This window comes from Bos grunniens, chromosome 6 (genome assembly GCF_055505025.1).
Source record: "Bos grunniens cultivar Pamir isolate PY7600 chromosome 6, Bosgru_T2T1.0, whole genome shotgun sequence".
NCBI classification, from domain to species: domain Eukaryota; kingdom Metazoa; phylum Chordata; class Mammalia; order Artiodactyla; family Bovidae; genus Bos; species Bos grunniens.
In genome coordinates, this window is record NC_141170.1 from 22,429,494 (window position 1) to 22,446,952 (window position 17,459).

Below are 17,459 nucleotides of genomic sequence, written 5' to 3' on the forward strand. Positions count from 1 at the left end.
AATGCTTAAGGTGAAGTGATTTGATGGTCATCTGATGCGAATAGCCAGCTCATTGGAAAAGTCCCTGATGCTGGCAAAGATTGAGGGCGGAGGGAAAAGAGGGTGTCAGAGGATGAGATGGCTGGATGGCATCATCGATGCAACTGACATGAACTGGGGCAAACTTCAGGAGATGGTGAGGGACAGGGAGGCCTGACGTGCTGCGGTCCATGGGGTCACAGAGTCAGACACGACTTGGCAACTGAACAACAAGAGAAATATATATATATATATCTCTCACCACTTCTTCATCCATTCATCCTTGATGGACACTTGGGTTGTTTCCATATCTTTGCTATTGTGAATAAGGTGCAATAAATATGGAAGTATAGGTACTTCACCAGGATCCTGTTTTCATTTCCTCTGGCTGTATACCCAGAAGTTGGATTTCTGAATCATATGACACTTATACTTTTTATTTTTTGAGAAACTTATATACTGTTTTTCACAAATCAATCAAGTTACATTCTAATCAACAGTGCACAGAGGTTCTCTTTGTTCCATATCCTTTCCAATATTTGTTATTCCTTGCCTTTTGAATAAGACTCTCTCTAACAGGTCCTAAGCAGTATCACACTGTGGTTTTAATTTCTATTTCCCTGATGTTAGTGATGTTGAGCACTTTCTCATACACCTTTTAGCTATCTGTATGTTGTTTTTAGAAAAATGTCTATTCAGATCCTCTGCCCAATTTTTATTCAGATTGTTTTTGTTCTGAGTTGTATGAGCTATCCTTTTATTATATATATGGACTGCAAATAATTTCTTCTATTCCATAGATTCCAGAGGTTACCTTTTCATTGTTTTTGTTAAAAAAAATCTTTATTTGGTTTGAGTTGGGAGATACATTCCTACTTTTAAAAAAAACTAGGCTGTCATATGAAAATGAAGGTACATTTCAGAACACACTCAGTAAATTTACTGATACTTCATGTGTACTAGATAATGCTTTAAATTATTGAATAACAATGCTTGAAACAGATCATTACTACCTATCCTCCTTTTATAGTTTAAGAAGCTGAGGTTATATAATTATCCCAGTTCAGTTCAGTTCAGCCACTCAGTCAGGTCCGACTATTTGCAACCCCATGGACCACAAACACCAGGCCTCCCTGTCCATCACCATCTCCCGGAGTCCACCCACACCCATGTCCATTGAGTTGGTGATGCCAATCAACTATCTCATGCTCTGTCGTCCCCGTCTCCTCCTGCCCTCAATCTTTCCCAGCATCAGGGTCTTCTCAAATCAGTCAGCTCTTCCCATCAGGTGGCCAAAGTATTGGAGTTTCAGCTTCAACATCAGTCCTTCCATTGAACACTCAGCACTAATCTCCCTTCAGATGGACTGGTTGGATCTCCTGGCAGTCCAAGGGACTCTCAAGAGTCTTCTCCAACACCACAGTTCAAAAGCATCAATTCTTCAGGGCTCAGCTTTCTTTATAGTCCAACTCTCGCATCCATACATGACTATTGGAAAAACAATAGCCTTGACTAGATGGACCTTTGTTGGCAAAGTAATATCTCTGCTTTTTAAGATGCTGTCTAGGTTGGTCATAACTTTCCTTCCAAAGAGTAAACGTCTTTTAATTTCATGGCTGCAATCAACATCTGCAGTGATTTTGGACTCCCAAAAAATAAATTCTGTCACTATTTCCACTGTTTCCCCATCTATTTCCCATGAAGTGATGGGACCAGATGCCATGATCTTAGTTTTCTGAATGTTGAGCTTTAAGCCAACTTTTTTGCTCTCCTCTTTCACTTTTATCAAGAAGCTCTTTAGTTCTTCTTCACTTTCTGCCATAAGGGTGATGTCATCTGCATATCTGAGGTTATTGATACTTCTCCTGGCAATCTTGATTCCAGCTGGCAATCTTCATCCAACTCAGACCAGCGTTTCTCATGATACTCTGCATATAAGTTCAAATAAGCAGGGTGACAATATACAGCCTTGACATACTCCTTTTCCTATTTGGAACCAGACTGTTGTTCCATGTCCAGTTCTCAGGATGTAGATCAGGTGGTCTGGTATTCCGATCTCTTGAAGAATTTTCCACAGTTTATTGTGATAGATGCAGTCAAAGGCTTTGGCAGAGTCAATAAAGCAGAAATAGATGTTTTTCTGGAACTCTCTTGCTTTTTCCATGATCCAGTGGATGCTGGCAATTTGATCTCTGGTTCCTCTGCTTTTTCTAAAACCAGCTTGAACATCAGGAAGTTCACGGTTTACGTATTGCTGAAGCCTGTCTGGAGAATTTTGAGCATTACTTTACTAGCGTGTGAGATGAGTGCAATTGTGCAGTAGTTTGAGCATTCTTTGGCATTGCCTTTCTTTGGGATTGGAATGAAAACTGACCTTTTCCAGTCCTGTGGCCACTGCTGAGTTTTCCAAATTTGCTGGCATATTGAGTGCAGCACTTTCACAGCATCATCTTTCAAGTTTTGAAATAGATCAACTGGAATTCCATCACTTCCACTAGCTTTGTTCATAGTGATGCTTTCTAAGGCCCACTTGACTTCACATTCCAGGATGTCTGGCTCTAGGTGAGTGATCACACCATCAGGATTATCTTGGTCGTGAAGATCTTTTTTGTACAGTTCTTCTGTGCATTCTTGCCACCTCTTCTTAATATCTTCTGCTTCTGTTAGGTCCATATGATTTCTGTCCTTTATTGAGCCCATATTTGCAAGAAATGTTCCCTTGGTATCTCTGATTTTCTTGAAGACATATCTAGTCTTTCCCATTCTGTTGTTTTCCTCTACTTCTTTACATTGATCCCTGGCAAAGGCTTTCTTATCTCTCCTTGCTATTCTTTGGTACTCTTCATTCAAATGGGTATATCTTTCCTTTTCTCCTTTGCTTTTTGCTTCACTTCTTTTCACAGCTATTTGTAAGGCTTTCCTAGACAGCCATTTTGCCTTTTTGCATTTCTTTTTCTTGGAGATGGTCTTGATCCCTGTCTCCTGTACAATGTCACGAACCTCTGTCCATAGTTCATCAAGCACTCTTTCTATCAGATCTAATCCCTTAAATCTATTTCTCACTTCCACTGTATAATAATAAGGGATTTGGTTTAGGTCATACCTGAATGGTCTAGTGGTTTTCCCTACTTTATTCAATTTTAGTCTGAATTTGGCAATAAGGAGTTCATGATCTGAGCCACAGTCAGTTCCCAGTCTTGTTTTTGCTGAGCGACTGATCTGATCTGATAAAGCTTCTCCAACTTTGGCTGCAAAGAATATAATCAATCTGATTTCAGGATTGACCATCTGGTGATGTCCATGTGTAGAGTCTTCTCTTGTGTTGTTAGAAGAGGGTGTTTGCTATGACCAGTGCATTCTCTTGGCAAAACTCTATGAGCCTTTGCCCTGCTTCATTCTGTACTCCAAGGCCAAATTTGCCTGTTATTCCAGCTGTTTCTTGACTTCCTACTTTTGCATTTTAGCCCCCTATAATGAAAAGAACATCTTTTTTTGGTGTTAGTTCTAAAAGGTCTTGTAGGTCTTCATGGAACCATTCAACTTCAGCTTCTTCAGCATTACTGGTCGGGGCATAGATTTGGATTACTGTGATGTTGAATGGTTTGCCTCAGAAACAAACAGAGATCATTCTGTTGTTTTTGAGATTGCATCCAAGTACTGCATTTCGGACTCTTTTGTTGACCATGATGGATACTCCATTTCTTCTAAGGGATTCTTGCCCACACTAGTAGATATAATGGTCATCTGAGTTAAATTCACCCATTCCAGTCCATTTGAGTTCGCTGATTCCTAGAATGTCGACATTCACTCTTGCCATCTCTTGTTTGACCACTTCCAGTTTGCCTTGATTCATGTAACATTTCAGGTTCCTATGCAATATTGCTCTTTACAGCATCGGGCCTTGCCTCTATCACCAGTGACATCCACAACTGGGTGTTGTTTTTGCTTTGGCTCCATCCCTTCATTCTTTCTGGAGTTATTTCTCCACTGATGTCCAGTAGTATATTGTGCATCTACTGACCTGGGGAGTTCATCTTTCAGTGTCCTATTGTTTGCCTTTTCATACTGTTCATGGGGTTCTCGAGGCAAGAATACTGAAGTGGTTTGCCATTCCCTTCTCCAGTGGACCACATTTTGTCAGAATTCTCTACCATGACCCTTCCATCTTGGGTGGCCCTACACGGCATGGATTGCTTGCATTGAATTAGACAAAGCTGTGGTCCATGTGTTCAGACTGGCTAGTTTTTTGTGATTGTCCCAGTTACACAGCTAAGTACTAAAGCTGGGTATTTTAACATAAACACTTTCCATATGATAATACCTGCTTATAGCGAGAAAACACATGTCCCCTAAAGAATGCAGTCCTATTTTTTAACTAATTTTGATTGGAGTATAGTTTGATTTACAATGTTGTGTTAATTTCTGCTGTACAGCAAAGTGAATCAGTAATACATGTATCAATACATAGGTCCACTCTTTCTAAGATTATTTTTCCATATAGGTCATTACAGAGAACCAAGTAGAGTTCCCTTTGTTACACAGTAGTTGCTTATTAGTTATCTATTTTATATAGTGTATATGTCAATCCCAATCTCCCTCACTTTCTTCTTGGTAATCATTTCCTTTGTTTTCAAATTCCTACCTTCTAATGCACAGATTCTTTTTCAATTTGGTCTATTCTGTGCTTGATGCTTCCTACTGCACTTTTTTTTGTTGTTCACTGAATTCTTCAGCTCCAGAATTGCTGTTTGGTTCTTTTTTAGGATTCCTATCTCTGTACTAAATTTCTCATTGTGTTCATGGTTTCAGTGAATTGTCTTTGTGTGTTTTATTGTAGTTCATGGAGTTCTCTTAAAGTACTTTCTTAAAATTCTGTATTGGATAAATCATAGCTCTCCACGTCTTTGGCTTTATTTACTGGGAGATTACAGGGCTTCCCAGGTGGCTCAGTGGTAAAGAATCTGCCTGCCAGTGCAGGAGACGCTGGCGATGCGGGTTTGATGCCTGATTCGGGAAGATAACCCTGGAGAAGGCAATGGCAACCCACTCCAGTATTCTTGCCGGGAAAATCCTATGGACACAGGAGCCTGGTGGGCTACAGTCCATGGGGTTACAGAGAGTTGGACATGTCTGAGCTCACACACACTGATTATTGTGATCTTTCATAATGTTTCCTTGATTTTTCATGTTTCTTGTAGTTCTGTATTGCTGTCTTCACCTCTGTGTTAGCAGTTGCCTCCTCCAATCTTTATGGACTGACTTTAATGTAGTTATACCTTCCATCAGTCCTATTAGAGATTCTGAGGCTTTCTCAGATCCTGTGTGAATGTACTGCTCCACACTTCTTGTTCCCACTGTGGCATAATGATTAAGCTTGTATGTCTTCTCTCAGTCTTGCAGAGCACCAGGCTGGCCACTGACAGCATCTTTGTTGTTCTTAAGGAAGCCATACCATGGGACTTTTTAGTGGTTTCCCTCTGGCCCACAGACCCTGACCTGCTTTTTCTGCTTTCTGGAGTGACCACAACGAGCCCGCAGTAGAGCCGGGGGAGCCGGACAAGCATGCAGGTACTGGGGGTGCCCATGGGCCAGTTGAGGGAATTCACACATGAGGCTTCCCCAGTGGCTCATGGGCCAGCTTCCTAATGGAGCCCACTAGGCAGCCATCAGAAACTACATTTCTTTAACACCCTCTCAGAATCATAGCGGCCTCTTTCCCAATGTCCTTCCACCCCCAGCCCCAATCCCCACCCCCTCCATACCGCTGTCCACTCATGAAACACTCAGTTTAGGACTCTGGATGCTGGGAGAGGGGCTTCCCAGGTGGCCCTAGTGGTAAAGAACCTACCTGCCAACACAGGAGACATAAGAGACATAGGTTTGATCCCTGGGTTGAGGAGATCCCCTGGAATAGGGCGTGGCAACCCACTCCAGTATTCTTGCCTGGAGAATCCCATGGACAGAGGAGCCTGGCAGGCTAGAGTCCATGGGGTCTCAAAGAGTTGGACACAACTGAAGCCACAGCATACACGCACGCACACAGGCTGGGAGAGAGAAATGAGTCTCTGGCAAAGTGCCTCACCACTGGACAAGTCTCACACTCATTCACCAGGTCTCCCTTCTCCCACAGGAGAAATCTCGGGCCAAATGGGTCTCATTTAGGCCGAAGCTGTGCCTCCCAGGGGTGGGGTAATATGGGCAAAGTCAAGCTCTTCTTCTCACCCACTCCAATTCATCCAAATTCATATTTTATTTTTTTTCTCCAGCAGAGTGCTACAACTTCTTCTCTGGAAACCTGAACTTCCACAAAGGCGCTCTTGTTCCTCTGTGGGTAACTGCCTTGAGTTGGTGTTCTCCAGGTGCTCTGGCCTGCTGAGAGAGGGCTGGAACTGGTTCACAGGCCACAGCAGGGTCCACAGCTGGTACTGAGGTCTGTCAGCCTATTACCCGATACACAGGTGGGCGAGACTCTTTCGGGTCCCTTGGCAGATGGTGTTGGATCCCACAACTCCCAGAGGGGCAGTTTCATTTGTGGATGAATCAATGCCAAATTTTTGTTGTTGTGCTGTTGTTGTTTGGTCCTAAGTCACACACGACTTTGCAACCCCATGGACTGTAGCCCGCCAGGCTCCTCTGTCCATGGGGATTTCCCAGGAAAGAATACTGGAATCGGTTGCCATTTCCTCCTCCAGAGGTTCATCCTGACCCAGGGATCAAACCCACATCTCCTATGTCTCCTGTATTGCAAGTGGACTCTTTACTACTGAGCCATCAGGGAAGCCCGTTTGTTATTATGGGAGGGAATAAAAATGAGGAATTTACTTTGATGCTCACATCACTACCTTCTTGGGAAATGTTTTGACTGTTCCATATTAAAGGTGATTTAATGATGGTTTAGACGGTAAAGAATCCACCTGCAATGCAGGAGACTTAAGGGATGCAGGTTTGATCCCTGGGTAGGGAAGATCCCATGGAAAAGGGAGTGGCAATCCACTCCAGTATTCTTTCCTAGAGGATCCCATGGACAGAGGAGCCTGTCAGACCATAGTCCATGGGGTTGCAAAGAGTCAGACACGACTGAGCAACTAGCAATTTCATTTTTCATATTAAAGGTAAGGAGGAAATTTTAAGAAAAAAAAGAACCTTAAACAATAAGTAGATTATTTGGGCATATCAGAGTGAAGTATAGCCCTCCCTAGTGTGTCAGAGGAGGTTATCACAGAAAGAATGTTGATAGAGAACAGGGCCAAGTGCACTAACTCTAAAGTATGCCACTAAATTCACCCCACCTAGCTGGTAAAAGTCAATATTTTGGTGCTCAGAGGAGATAAAATTAGTTAGGGAATGCCCCTCCCAGAACAATGTTTTAGATAGGAGGCTTATTTCTCTCTGGTTGTGTCACATGATGCAATTAAACATGTGAGGTACTCAAAACAGAGTGAACACGTAGGAAATTAAATAAAGAGCTTTAAGAGTCAACACGTGCTTCTTTCATACTGTCTCCAATAATGTGTTGGCAGCTCTCCAGTGAGACCCCAAACTAATGGTTGCCTCAAATGGAGATTTGGAGGCAGGCAAGAGGCAGGCAAGCCTATATCTCATTTTGTCCTCCATCCCAACACTCACTAACTATAGTTCTTACACTATATGAATCATAAAATTATGTGCTCAGAACTCAAAATGAGGCTCCAAGCATAGACTAACTTATAGACAACCTGTGCATGTTAAGCCAGCATGCTTCACACAGTCCTGCAATCTTTCCACCCAAGGCATAAGCTTCATCATCATCTTCTCTCTCTTAAATTCATTCTCCATACAGTTCTGCAATTCCTTTCATCTGATGGAACATTGGTTTTCCTACCTCTTAAAACAGAGTGGTTCCAAAAAATGTATTCACAAAGAAGGAAAAGACATGTATTCTGAACACTTTCACTGAATGTTTTCTCTATGTGCTTGCCCTGATTCAAACCAGGCTCTCCCATATGGAACTCACAAGTAAAATCCATTTTTTTTCTCATATTGTGTTTTATGTTAGAGTCAAGATAATTAGCTACCATTGTCCTAGAGCCTCAATGATACCGCTAGATCTTTTTGACAACATAATTCCATGAGAACCTTTATCTTTAAAGGCTCATGGAGCATCCCAGCTTTCTACTGCCTAAATTACCTCATTACTATTTACCTATCAATCTTTTAGCCATTCCCCCTACATTCGCTGAAGGCTTTGCACTTCTCTCAGCATTATTTCCTATGCACAAATTGCTAATATCAACTTGAGCATCTTCAAAGTTCAAAGGTACAATCTTAACATCTCAGTTCCTCTGCTTCCTCCTCTTTAGTGAATCTCACTTCTACTCCACTTTCCATCCAGCTCTATTGTCTACACCCTGGGTCTTGTCATCACCTATAACTGGTTCACTGCTAAACTCTGAAACTCAAACAGCAGCAGCTGTCTATAATCCTAGCTCTGAGAAGTGAAAGTGAAGTCGCTCAGTCGTATCCATCTCTTTGCGACCCCATGGACAGCAGCCTACCAGGCTCCTCTGTCCATGGGATTTTCCAGGCAAGAGTACTGGAGTGGGATGCCATCACCTTCTCCGCTCCTGCATTGCAGGCAGATGCTTTACCCTCTGAGCCACCAGGGAAGCCCTATTGGTTGTTTAGTATGTAGCAAATCACTCAGTTTTTCCCTCCTTGCACCAGGACTTAGATCTTAGTAACAAATCCAATTTTTTTTTTTAATAATCCTTAAATCCTCCCCTCAAATATTGAAGAATTATGGTTTTACCAGCTATAAAGTATCTTATTGTTGTTGGTGTTTAGTTGTGTTTAGTTGCTAAATCATGTCTGACTCTTTGTAACCCTATGGACTGTGGCCCACGAGACTCTTTTGTCCATGGGATTTCCCATTTCAGGAATACTGGAATGGGTTGCCATTTCCTCCTCCAGGGGATCTTCCCCACCCAGGGATCAAAATTGTGTCTCCTGCACTAGCAGGTGGATTCTTTATCGCTGAGCCCCAACAGGGAAGTCCAGGTATCCAATTTCTAATGCTTCTACTTTCTGCCTATCAAATACACTCATCATATCTCCACTCTATCTCCCCTATATTCAACTCCATAGCACAGTGTATCAGTTGCTGTTACTATGTCCTCAACTCCCTTGCTTGTCCCTAAAATACATCCACACAGTTTAAGTGGAATGTCTGCCTTCTAAACCTGGAAAGCTGTATCTTGCTAGAGAAAATAAGAAATGCATGTCAGTGTCACTAAAGATCTGTGACCTACACTCACTGCTATCTAGGTTACTTCCAGGTATAACTAGTGAATGCTCTTTCCAGTCCTCGTGCAGCCATTTAAAAAAAAAAAAAGTCTCCACTCATTTCAAAGCTCTAGCCACTTCCTTGTTCACTATAAAACAATAACCTTAGTATTACAAAACAACAGAGAATCCCCTCAATTTTCTGCCAACACAGGTACAAACAGCTACATCGATATGCCTGTTTCTGTCTTCTCGCCTATTATAGAGGGAGAGGGATTTGGCTACCCAGTAAGGGCAATTTTTTACTTATTCCAGAAATTTCAATATGTAGTTATTGAACTTTGAAGCAATGACGCTTTATCTTCATTAGTTTTATTTTTCCTAAAAAGGACACAAAATTATACTTCTTTTTAACAACTAAAAGAGGTGGATGAAACTAAGTGGAAGGAGTGAGAAAGTAGGGAAAGATTCACCAGGTATACAAAAATGTGGTTAGGAAGGAATGACAAGGGGATATAGAGCTTAGTCTTTAATGGGATTTGATTGCAATAGCAAGGGACTAGAGGGCTTTAAACAATTATTTTAATTTGATAGTGGCTTGCCAGTCAAAGCCTATTTTGATGCCAATAATTCTCTTCCAATTGACTTAAAGAATTAAAAACTTTTAAAACTCTGGTCTTTTTCTTCGCCATCATATGCTATTACAGACACTTAAAGTTTATTGTCATTATCGACTACCTCTTAGTTTAATTGTAAAACTGGCTTAAGCATTATTAAATTCCTGGAAGATTAATAACATGATCAAAGAGCAAAGCCCATTCCTTTAAGTGCAATTCTCAAACTTTCTTTCAAATTACTGTCTGAAAAGTTCATGGCCTACTGATGAGCCTTCAAGGTCTTCTCCTCTGTAATATGGTGTATATTTCTTAATTGATGTTGGGCTGAAATCACAAGTCACCTCTCTGAAGACAGAAATTTGTAACATAACATGGAAAGTATATTTTTAAGGGGCTCCAGAATAATTATTGATACATTTTCAATAGCAAGTCTGAAGAAATTAATGGGTATACCATTCACCATGACAAGAAATTCAATTACTTTATGGTACTCTCCCCTCCCCTGGAGGAGGGCATGACAACCCACTCCAGTATTCTGGCCTGGAGAATTCCCATGGACAGAGGAATCTGGCGGTCTACAGTCCATGGAGTCACATAGAGTATGACACGACAGAGCAACTTAGCAGAGCAAAGCAATCTCCCCTCCACAACCTCAGACATGCAGATGCTACTCTAATGGCAGAAATCAAAGAGACACTAACGAGCCTCTTGAAGAAGGTGAAAGAGGAGAGTGAAAAAGCTGGCTTAAAGCTCAAAATTTAAAACCTAAGAGCATGGCATCTGGTCCCATTACATCATGGAAAATAGATGGGGTAAAAGTGAACACAGTGACAGATTTTATTTTACTGGGCTCCAAAATCACTGTGGATGGTGACTGCAGCCACAAAATTAAAAGACGCTTGTTCCTTGAAAGAAAAGCTATGACAAATCTAGACAGTGTATTAAAAAGAAGAAACATTACTTTGCTGACAAAGGTCCTTACAGTCAAAGCTATGGTTTTTCCAATAGTCATGTATGGCTGTGAAAACTGAACCATAAGAAACCTGGGTGCTGAAGAATTGAGGCTTTCAAACTGTGGTGCTGAAGAAGACTCTTGAGAGACCCCTGGACAGCAAGGAGATCAAATCAGTCAATCCTAAAAGAAATCAACCCTGAATATTCATAGGAAGGACTGGTGCTGAAGCTGAAGCTCCAATACTTTGGCCACCTGACACAAAGCTGACTCATTGGAAAAGACCTTGATGCTGGGAAAGACTGAGGCAGGAGGAAATGGGGATGACAGAGGATAAGATGGTTGGATGGCATCATCAACTGATGAGTTTGAGCAAGTTCCGGGAGATGGTGAAAGACAGGGAAGCCTGGCGTGCTGCAGTCCATGGGGTCTCAAGGAGTCGCACATGACTGAGCAGCTGAACAACAACTTTCCTCTCCACATCATCTCTTTCCCTCCTTCATATTGAAACATATATGAGTTAAGGTTTCTCAGTTACTATCTCACATGGGATAATTTAATTAATTCTTGTAGTGTATCCTAATAAATATAGATACTAGTGATTGGCTATTTCTCAAGTTAAGAATTTTATTATTCCCATTGTAGCTTGGATGACTTGAAAAATAATGCCATTTACTAAAACAAAGTAATATTTTTAAAATTTAGAAAACTATCATTGCTACTCATTTACTCATTTAACAAATATCTATTAGGTGCCTACTGCATAGTAAACATTATACTACATTCAGAGTGACATTTCCAGAAGCCAAGAGTTTACCCAAGGATGAAATTGACTAATGAAGGTGTGGTTTTCAAAAGATCTTTCCTCTTCTGAAAAATAACACAAACTACTAAGTACTGTAGAAATGAAAATCTTAACATGTTACTATGTTAGGGGGAAAAATGAGCTTGTATTTGTGAACATTCTGAATAAAACATACTAGAAAGGAGCAATACTTTTTTATTTTAAAGAACATGGCAAAATATTTGGAAGAATGTCTCATAAAGAAGCAATGCTAAGTATGACAAAGCAGAGGAATTGATGCTTGCTATGACTAGCTACCATTATATGTGACTCACAATCTGATAAGTTCCAGAATTTTTTAGACTATAAAAGTACATCACAAACAAATTCTCTGTACTAGGTAGCATGCTTTATTAGTGAAAGCACAACATTTTTGAGAATAGAAGACAGTGTCATGAATTATTATGCTGGGACAACTGATACAACCTGAGATTATCCAGACAAAGTCAAAAGTGAAAGTGGTCTTATTATCAGGGGACCAAAGAGTGAATGTACAGTTCTTCTACACATTTTTATTTAAATGAAAATGCAGCAAAGTTAAAAAATTTGAACCCAACTTAGTTTACAATTGGAAATATTCTTGAGCTACTATTATGCGTTCAACTGAATTACTTTAAAAACATGCTATTATATAATTTATTTTAATCATTATCATCAATCATTTATGTACATACAGAAAAAGTGAATTCTAAAAAGGTCAAATGTGGGACTAGAGGTAATTGAAATTAATCCTATAGAGGCAAGTAAAAACCATTGTTTTTCTCAATATTAATACCACTTAATCATCCAATACATCTAAACTTTCCTGGTCTTGATATCCAGAGATTATGTTTGCACAAAGGCTCCAATGTAATTTCTCTGCAGCTGAATAATGAGGAGTTAGTTAACATATTAGTTGAGAATTGAAAATGGATTAAAGGTGATTATCAGAAGGTTACATTACAACTGCTTGAAATCACTTATTTGTCGAGTGATTTAAATATTATTGCCCAACTACTTCCCCCTTAAAATGGCTTTTGTTGTGAGTTTATTTGCTGAGTACTCTTCAAAAGAGCTGCGGAAATACCCAGGCCTGACTATCCCAGAGAAGGTCAATGAAACACTCCGAGATAAAAACTGGCTAAAACCCATTTGTATTGCTATGGCTTTGGTTTCACTTGCAGCTGTGTCAGCATCTTTTGTGCATTCCCTTCAGGCTCTTAGCCCTAGGAATAATGTAGATGCCATTGGTACATATGTGTATTTTCGTAAGATCAGAAACTATAAAACTCCTAGAGGAGAACATAGGCAAAACACTCTCTGACATAAATCACAGCAGGATCCTCTATGAACCACCTCCCAGAATACTGGAAATAAAAGCAAAAATAAACAAATGGGACCTAATTAAACTTAAAAGCTTCTGCACAACAAAGGAAACTATAAGCAAGGTGAAAAGACAGCCTTCAGAATGGGAGAAAATAATAGCAAATGAAGCAACTGACAAACAACTAATCTCAAAAATATACAAACAACTCCTGTAGCTCAATTCCAGAAAAATAAACAACCCAATCAAAAAATGGGCTAAAGGACTAAATAGACATTTCTCCAAAGAAGACATACAGATGGCTAACAAACACATGAAAAGATGCTCAACATCACTCATTATCAGAGAAATGCAAATCAAAACCACTATGAGGTACCATTACACGCCAGTCAGAATGGCTGAGACCCAAAAGTCTATAAGCAATAAATGCTGGAGAGGGTGTGGAGAAAAGGGAACCCTCTTACACCTTTGGTGGGAATGCAAACTAGTACAGCCACTATGGAGAACAGTGTGGAGATTCCTTAAAAAACTGGAAATAGAACTGCCTTATGACCCAGCAATCCCACTGCTGGGCATACACACCAAGGAAACCAGAATAGAAAGAGACACGTGTACCCCAATGTTCATCACAGCACTGTTTATAATAGCCAGGACGTGGAAGCAACCTAGATGCCCATCAGCAGATGAATGGATAAGAAAGCTGTGGTACATATACACAATGGAGTATTACTCAGCCATTAAAAAGAATACATTTGAATCAGTTCTAATGAGGTGGATGAAACTGGAGCCTATTATACAGAGTGAAGTAAGCCAGAAAGAAAAACACCAATACAGTATACTAATGCATATCTATGGAATTTAGAAAGATGGTAACGATAACCCTGTATGTGAGACAGCAAAAGAGACACAGATGTATAGAACAGTCTTTTGGACTCTGTGGGAGAGGGAGGAGGGGATGATTTGGGAGAATGGCATTGAAACATGTATAATATCATATATGAAATGAATCGCCAGTCCAAGTCCAATGCATGATATTGGTTGCTTGGGTCTGGTGCACTGTGACGACCCAGATGGATGGTACAGGGAGGGAGGAGGGAGGGGGTTTCAGGATGGTGAACACATGTACACCTGTGGCGGATTCATGTTGATGTATGGCAAAACCAATACAATATTGTAAAGTAATTAACCTCCAATTAAATAAAATTATATTTAAAAAAATAAAAAATAATAAAACAGAGTTAAAAATGCAGAAGTTGTGCTTGAACAGGTTTTTTAGATTTCTCTATTCATTATCAATTTTTATTTAGACTTCACAAAAATTCAAATTTTATTTAAAAACAAAAAGTCTGTTGAAGCAAATAAGCCAAAAGGAAGCCAGAAATATGTCCATTTCTATATCTTATATTCACCATGCATTTATTTAGCATCTACTGTAGGAAATATAACAAGTAAACAAGACCCACATCTGTGTTCTTATGTATCCCCTTCTCAAAAAGTTATGAAAATACACAAGAAAATTTTAGGTAGTAGCTTAGGAGCAGTTACAGAAATAAATAGTACTCTTAGTAAGTAAATGGAAGACAGTGACTCTAAATAAAGACTGCTTATGTTTCTAGAGTCTTGTTTTTACTTTTCCATGACATTTATTTTCAGTAAATATGAGGACCAAGGCTACCTACTTCTCATTAGAGTCAGCTTCACCCCAAAGGTGTCAGCCACCTCTCCAACTACTCATACCCACTAACACAAATCAAAATGCACATTTCAAACTTCACTCCTCCAGCGCAGAGGCACAGATTTTTTTTTTTTCCTATCAGAGGAAAGAAGCCGCAGGTAAGCCTACCAGCACGTCACACCTTAGTGTGCGTTTACAAATAGGTGTGGTCCCAAGTGCTGACCAGGTTTAAAAAAAAAACAGTTTCACTGGTGGGAATGGGCAAGAGGGTAAGAAGTTATTTTAACACTTTGTGGTAAGGCAGACGCAAGGAAAGCACTAGAGAAATGGACTTCAGAAAACCAGTGTGGCAGCTAAAAGGCATTATGTTTATAAAAGTAGCTAAAAAGAGTGTACTGAGTACTGGAAAAGAGACAAGGGTACAGAAAGAGAGGCCATTGTTCAGTTGCTAAAGTTGTGCCCAACTCTTTGCAAAACCCATGGACTGCAGCACGCTAGGCCTCCCTGTCTCTCACCATCTCCTGGAGTTTACCCAAGTTCAAGGGAGAAAGCACACGACAAAAAAACAAACTTCAGCAGCTTCATTATTTTTTCCAGGCCAGGCCAGTGAAGGTGTTTTTGAAAAGTCTGATTTCTCTTCTTTCATACCTAGGGAAAGGCAGCAAGAGTAACAGCAATGGTTTAGGAGAAAGCCCAATATAGGGACATGAAAATTTTTAATACATATTTTATATATATATATATATATATATATATATATATATATATATACACACACCCACTCATATATACACACCCACTCATCTATACACACACACAACATATTTATTAATGTGTGTGTCTATTACATAGACAGTCACATGTGTGTGTAAATATACATATACATATATATAGTACTTCCCTGTAGCTCAGACAGTAAAGCTACAGGACTCCTCTATAGTTCAGACAGTAAAGAATCTGCCTGCAATGTAGGAGACCTGGGTTCAATCCCTGGGTTCGGAGATCCCCTGGAGAAGAGAATGGCAACCCACTCCAGTGTCTTGCCGGGAGAATCCCATGGACAGAGAAACCTGTCAGGCTACAGTCTGTGGGGTTGCAGTGTCAGCACGACTGAGTGACCAACTCTACACTATGTATATACATATATATACACACACACACACAGAGAATATATACATTCTATAATCCTTGCAGAAACCCAATGAACTGGGTACTATTTTAACTGGTTTCACAGATGAAGAAACTGAGGCACAGAGAGGCTAAATAATTACCCCGTAGTCAGAGTCATGCCTCCAGCAAGGATTGTTGTTCAGTCGCTCAGTCATCCCCAACTCTTTACGACCCCACGGATTGCAGCACACCAGGGTTCCCTGTCCTTCCCAGCAAGGATAAGAGCTCAGATTTTAACTTACACAATCTGTCCCTGGTGTTTGGACTTTTGACTCCTCTGATATCTTATTTTGGGACTGGTACAGTTGAGGGTAAGGTACAGTTACTTACAATCTGTTAGCATTTAAGTCAAAATTGAATTTTCAAATTTGTACTTTATAAACTATAGCTTCAAATGCTCCTTGATTGAATTTAATAAAAGTTTTAATTACATGGAATGTTCTTTATTTAAACAGGCAACTTTTTAAGTAAAAATAAGAACTACAAACCAACTAGTTTTGCACTGTTTTTTCACTAGCTGGCTTTCAGAGTGAATTTAAACAGTGGAATTGTGATATACGAATAGAATTATGGCCTCACTTGTGTGCTTTCTACCTTATGTATCTTTCCGCCGTTGTTCTGGGGAGCTAAATATTTTTTATTGTATTTAGCTTTAAAAATCTGCAATGACTTTGAAGCTATATTTTAAAGATTCATAGCATCTGGTTCCTATTTACAATCTTTCAGTTTTCTAAGATATGTTAATAAGAAACATAATAAAGAAAATTAGATTTTTATCATTATGATTATTAATAAAAAATCCTCCCTGGTATAGCCGACATAACCATATCTAAAAATTATATGGAGTAAAAAATATTTCAAATTTTGTATTTTTAAAGAATGTAACAATAGATGTAGAAAACAGGCACCAAAGGGCGAAGAATCTTGAATCACTACAAAGTAGAAGTAAAAGTAGGCAAGTTCTTCTCTTGAATTCTGTACAGAATTTATTAGTAAATTTCCAAATAAACAAATTTAAAATACCATTTATTGAATGGTTATTAAGTACTAGGCATTGCTCTAAGAGGGGTTTCCTAGTAGCTCAGATGGTAAAGACTCCTGTTCAATCCTTGAGTCAGGAAGATCTCCTAAAGAAGAGAATACCCACCCGGTATAGTAATCTTGGACTTCCTGGTAGCTCAGACAGAAAAGAATCTGCCTACAATGTAGGAGACCTGAGTTTGATCCCTGGGTTGGGAAGATCCCCTAGAGAAGGGAATGGCTCCCCATTCCAGTATCCTTGCCTGGGAAATCCCACAGACAGAGGGGCCTGGTGAGCTACAGTCCATGGAGTTGCAATTGCTACTGCTAAGTCACTTCAGTCATGTCCGACTCTGTGCGACCCCATAAACGGCAGCCCACCAGGCTTCCCCGTCCCTGGGATTCTCCAGGCAAGAACACTGGAGTGGGTTGCCATTTCCTTCTCCAATGCATGAAAGTGAAAAGTGAAAGGGAAGTCACTTAGTCGTGTCCGACTCTAGCGACCCCATGGACTGCAGCCCACCAGGCTCCTCCGTCCATGGGATTTTCTAGGCAAGAGTACTGGAGTGGGGTGCCATTGCCTTCTCCATGGAGTTGCA

General features: G+C 40.1%; 1 protein-coding gene across 9 annotated transcripts in view; it reads right to left on the minus strand.

The window, feature by feature from the left end:
- The window catches only part of CFAP299 (cilia and flagella associated protein 299), a 717,854-nt gene that overhangs the window by 491,286 nt on the left and 209,109 nt on the right, over positions 1 to 17,459 (minus strand). Inside the window, exon 3 of one of the 9 annotated variants that reach the window (XM_086407560.1) lies at positions 14,249 to 15,318. The exons of the other annotated variants lie outside the window; for them this stretch is intronic. Coding sequence (XP_086263686.1) covers positions 15,255 to 15,318 — 64 coding nt within the window. The 3' untranslated portion in view covers positions 14,249 to 15,254. Of the gene's footprint in view, positions 1 to 14,248; positions 15,319 to 17,459 lie in introns of those variants that run through there. 9 annotated transcript variants of the gene reach the window in all.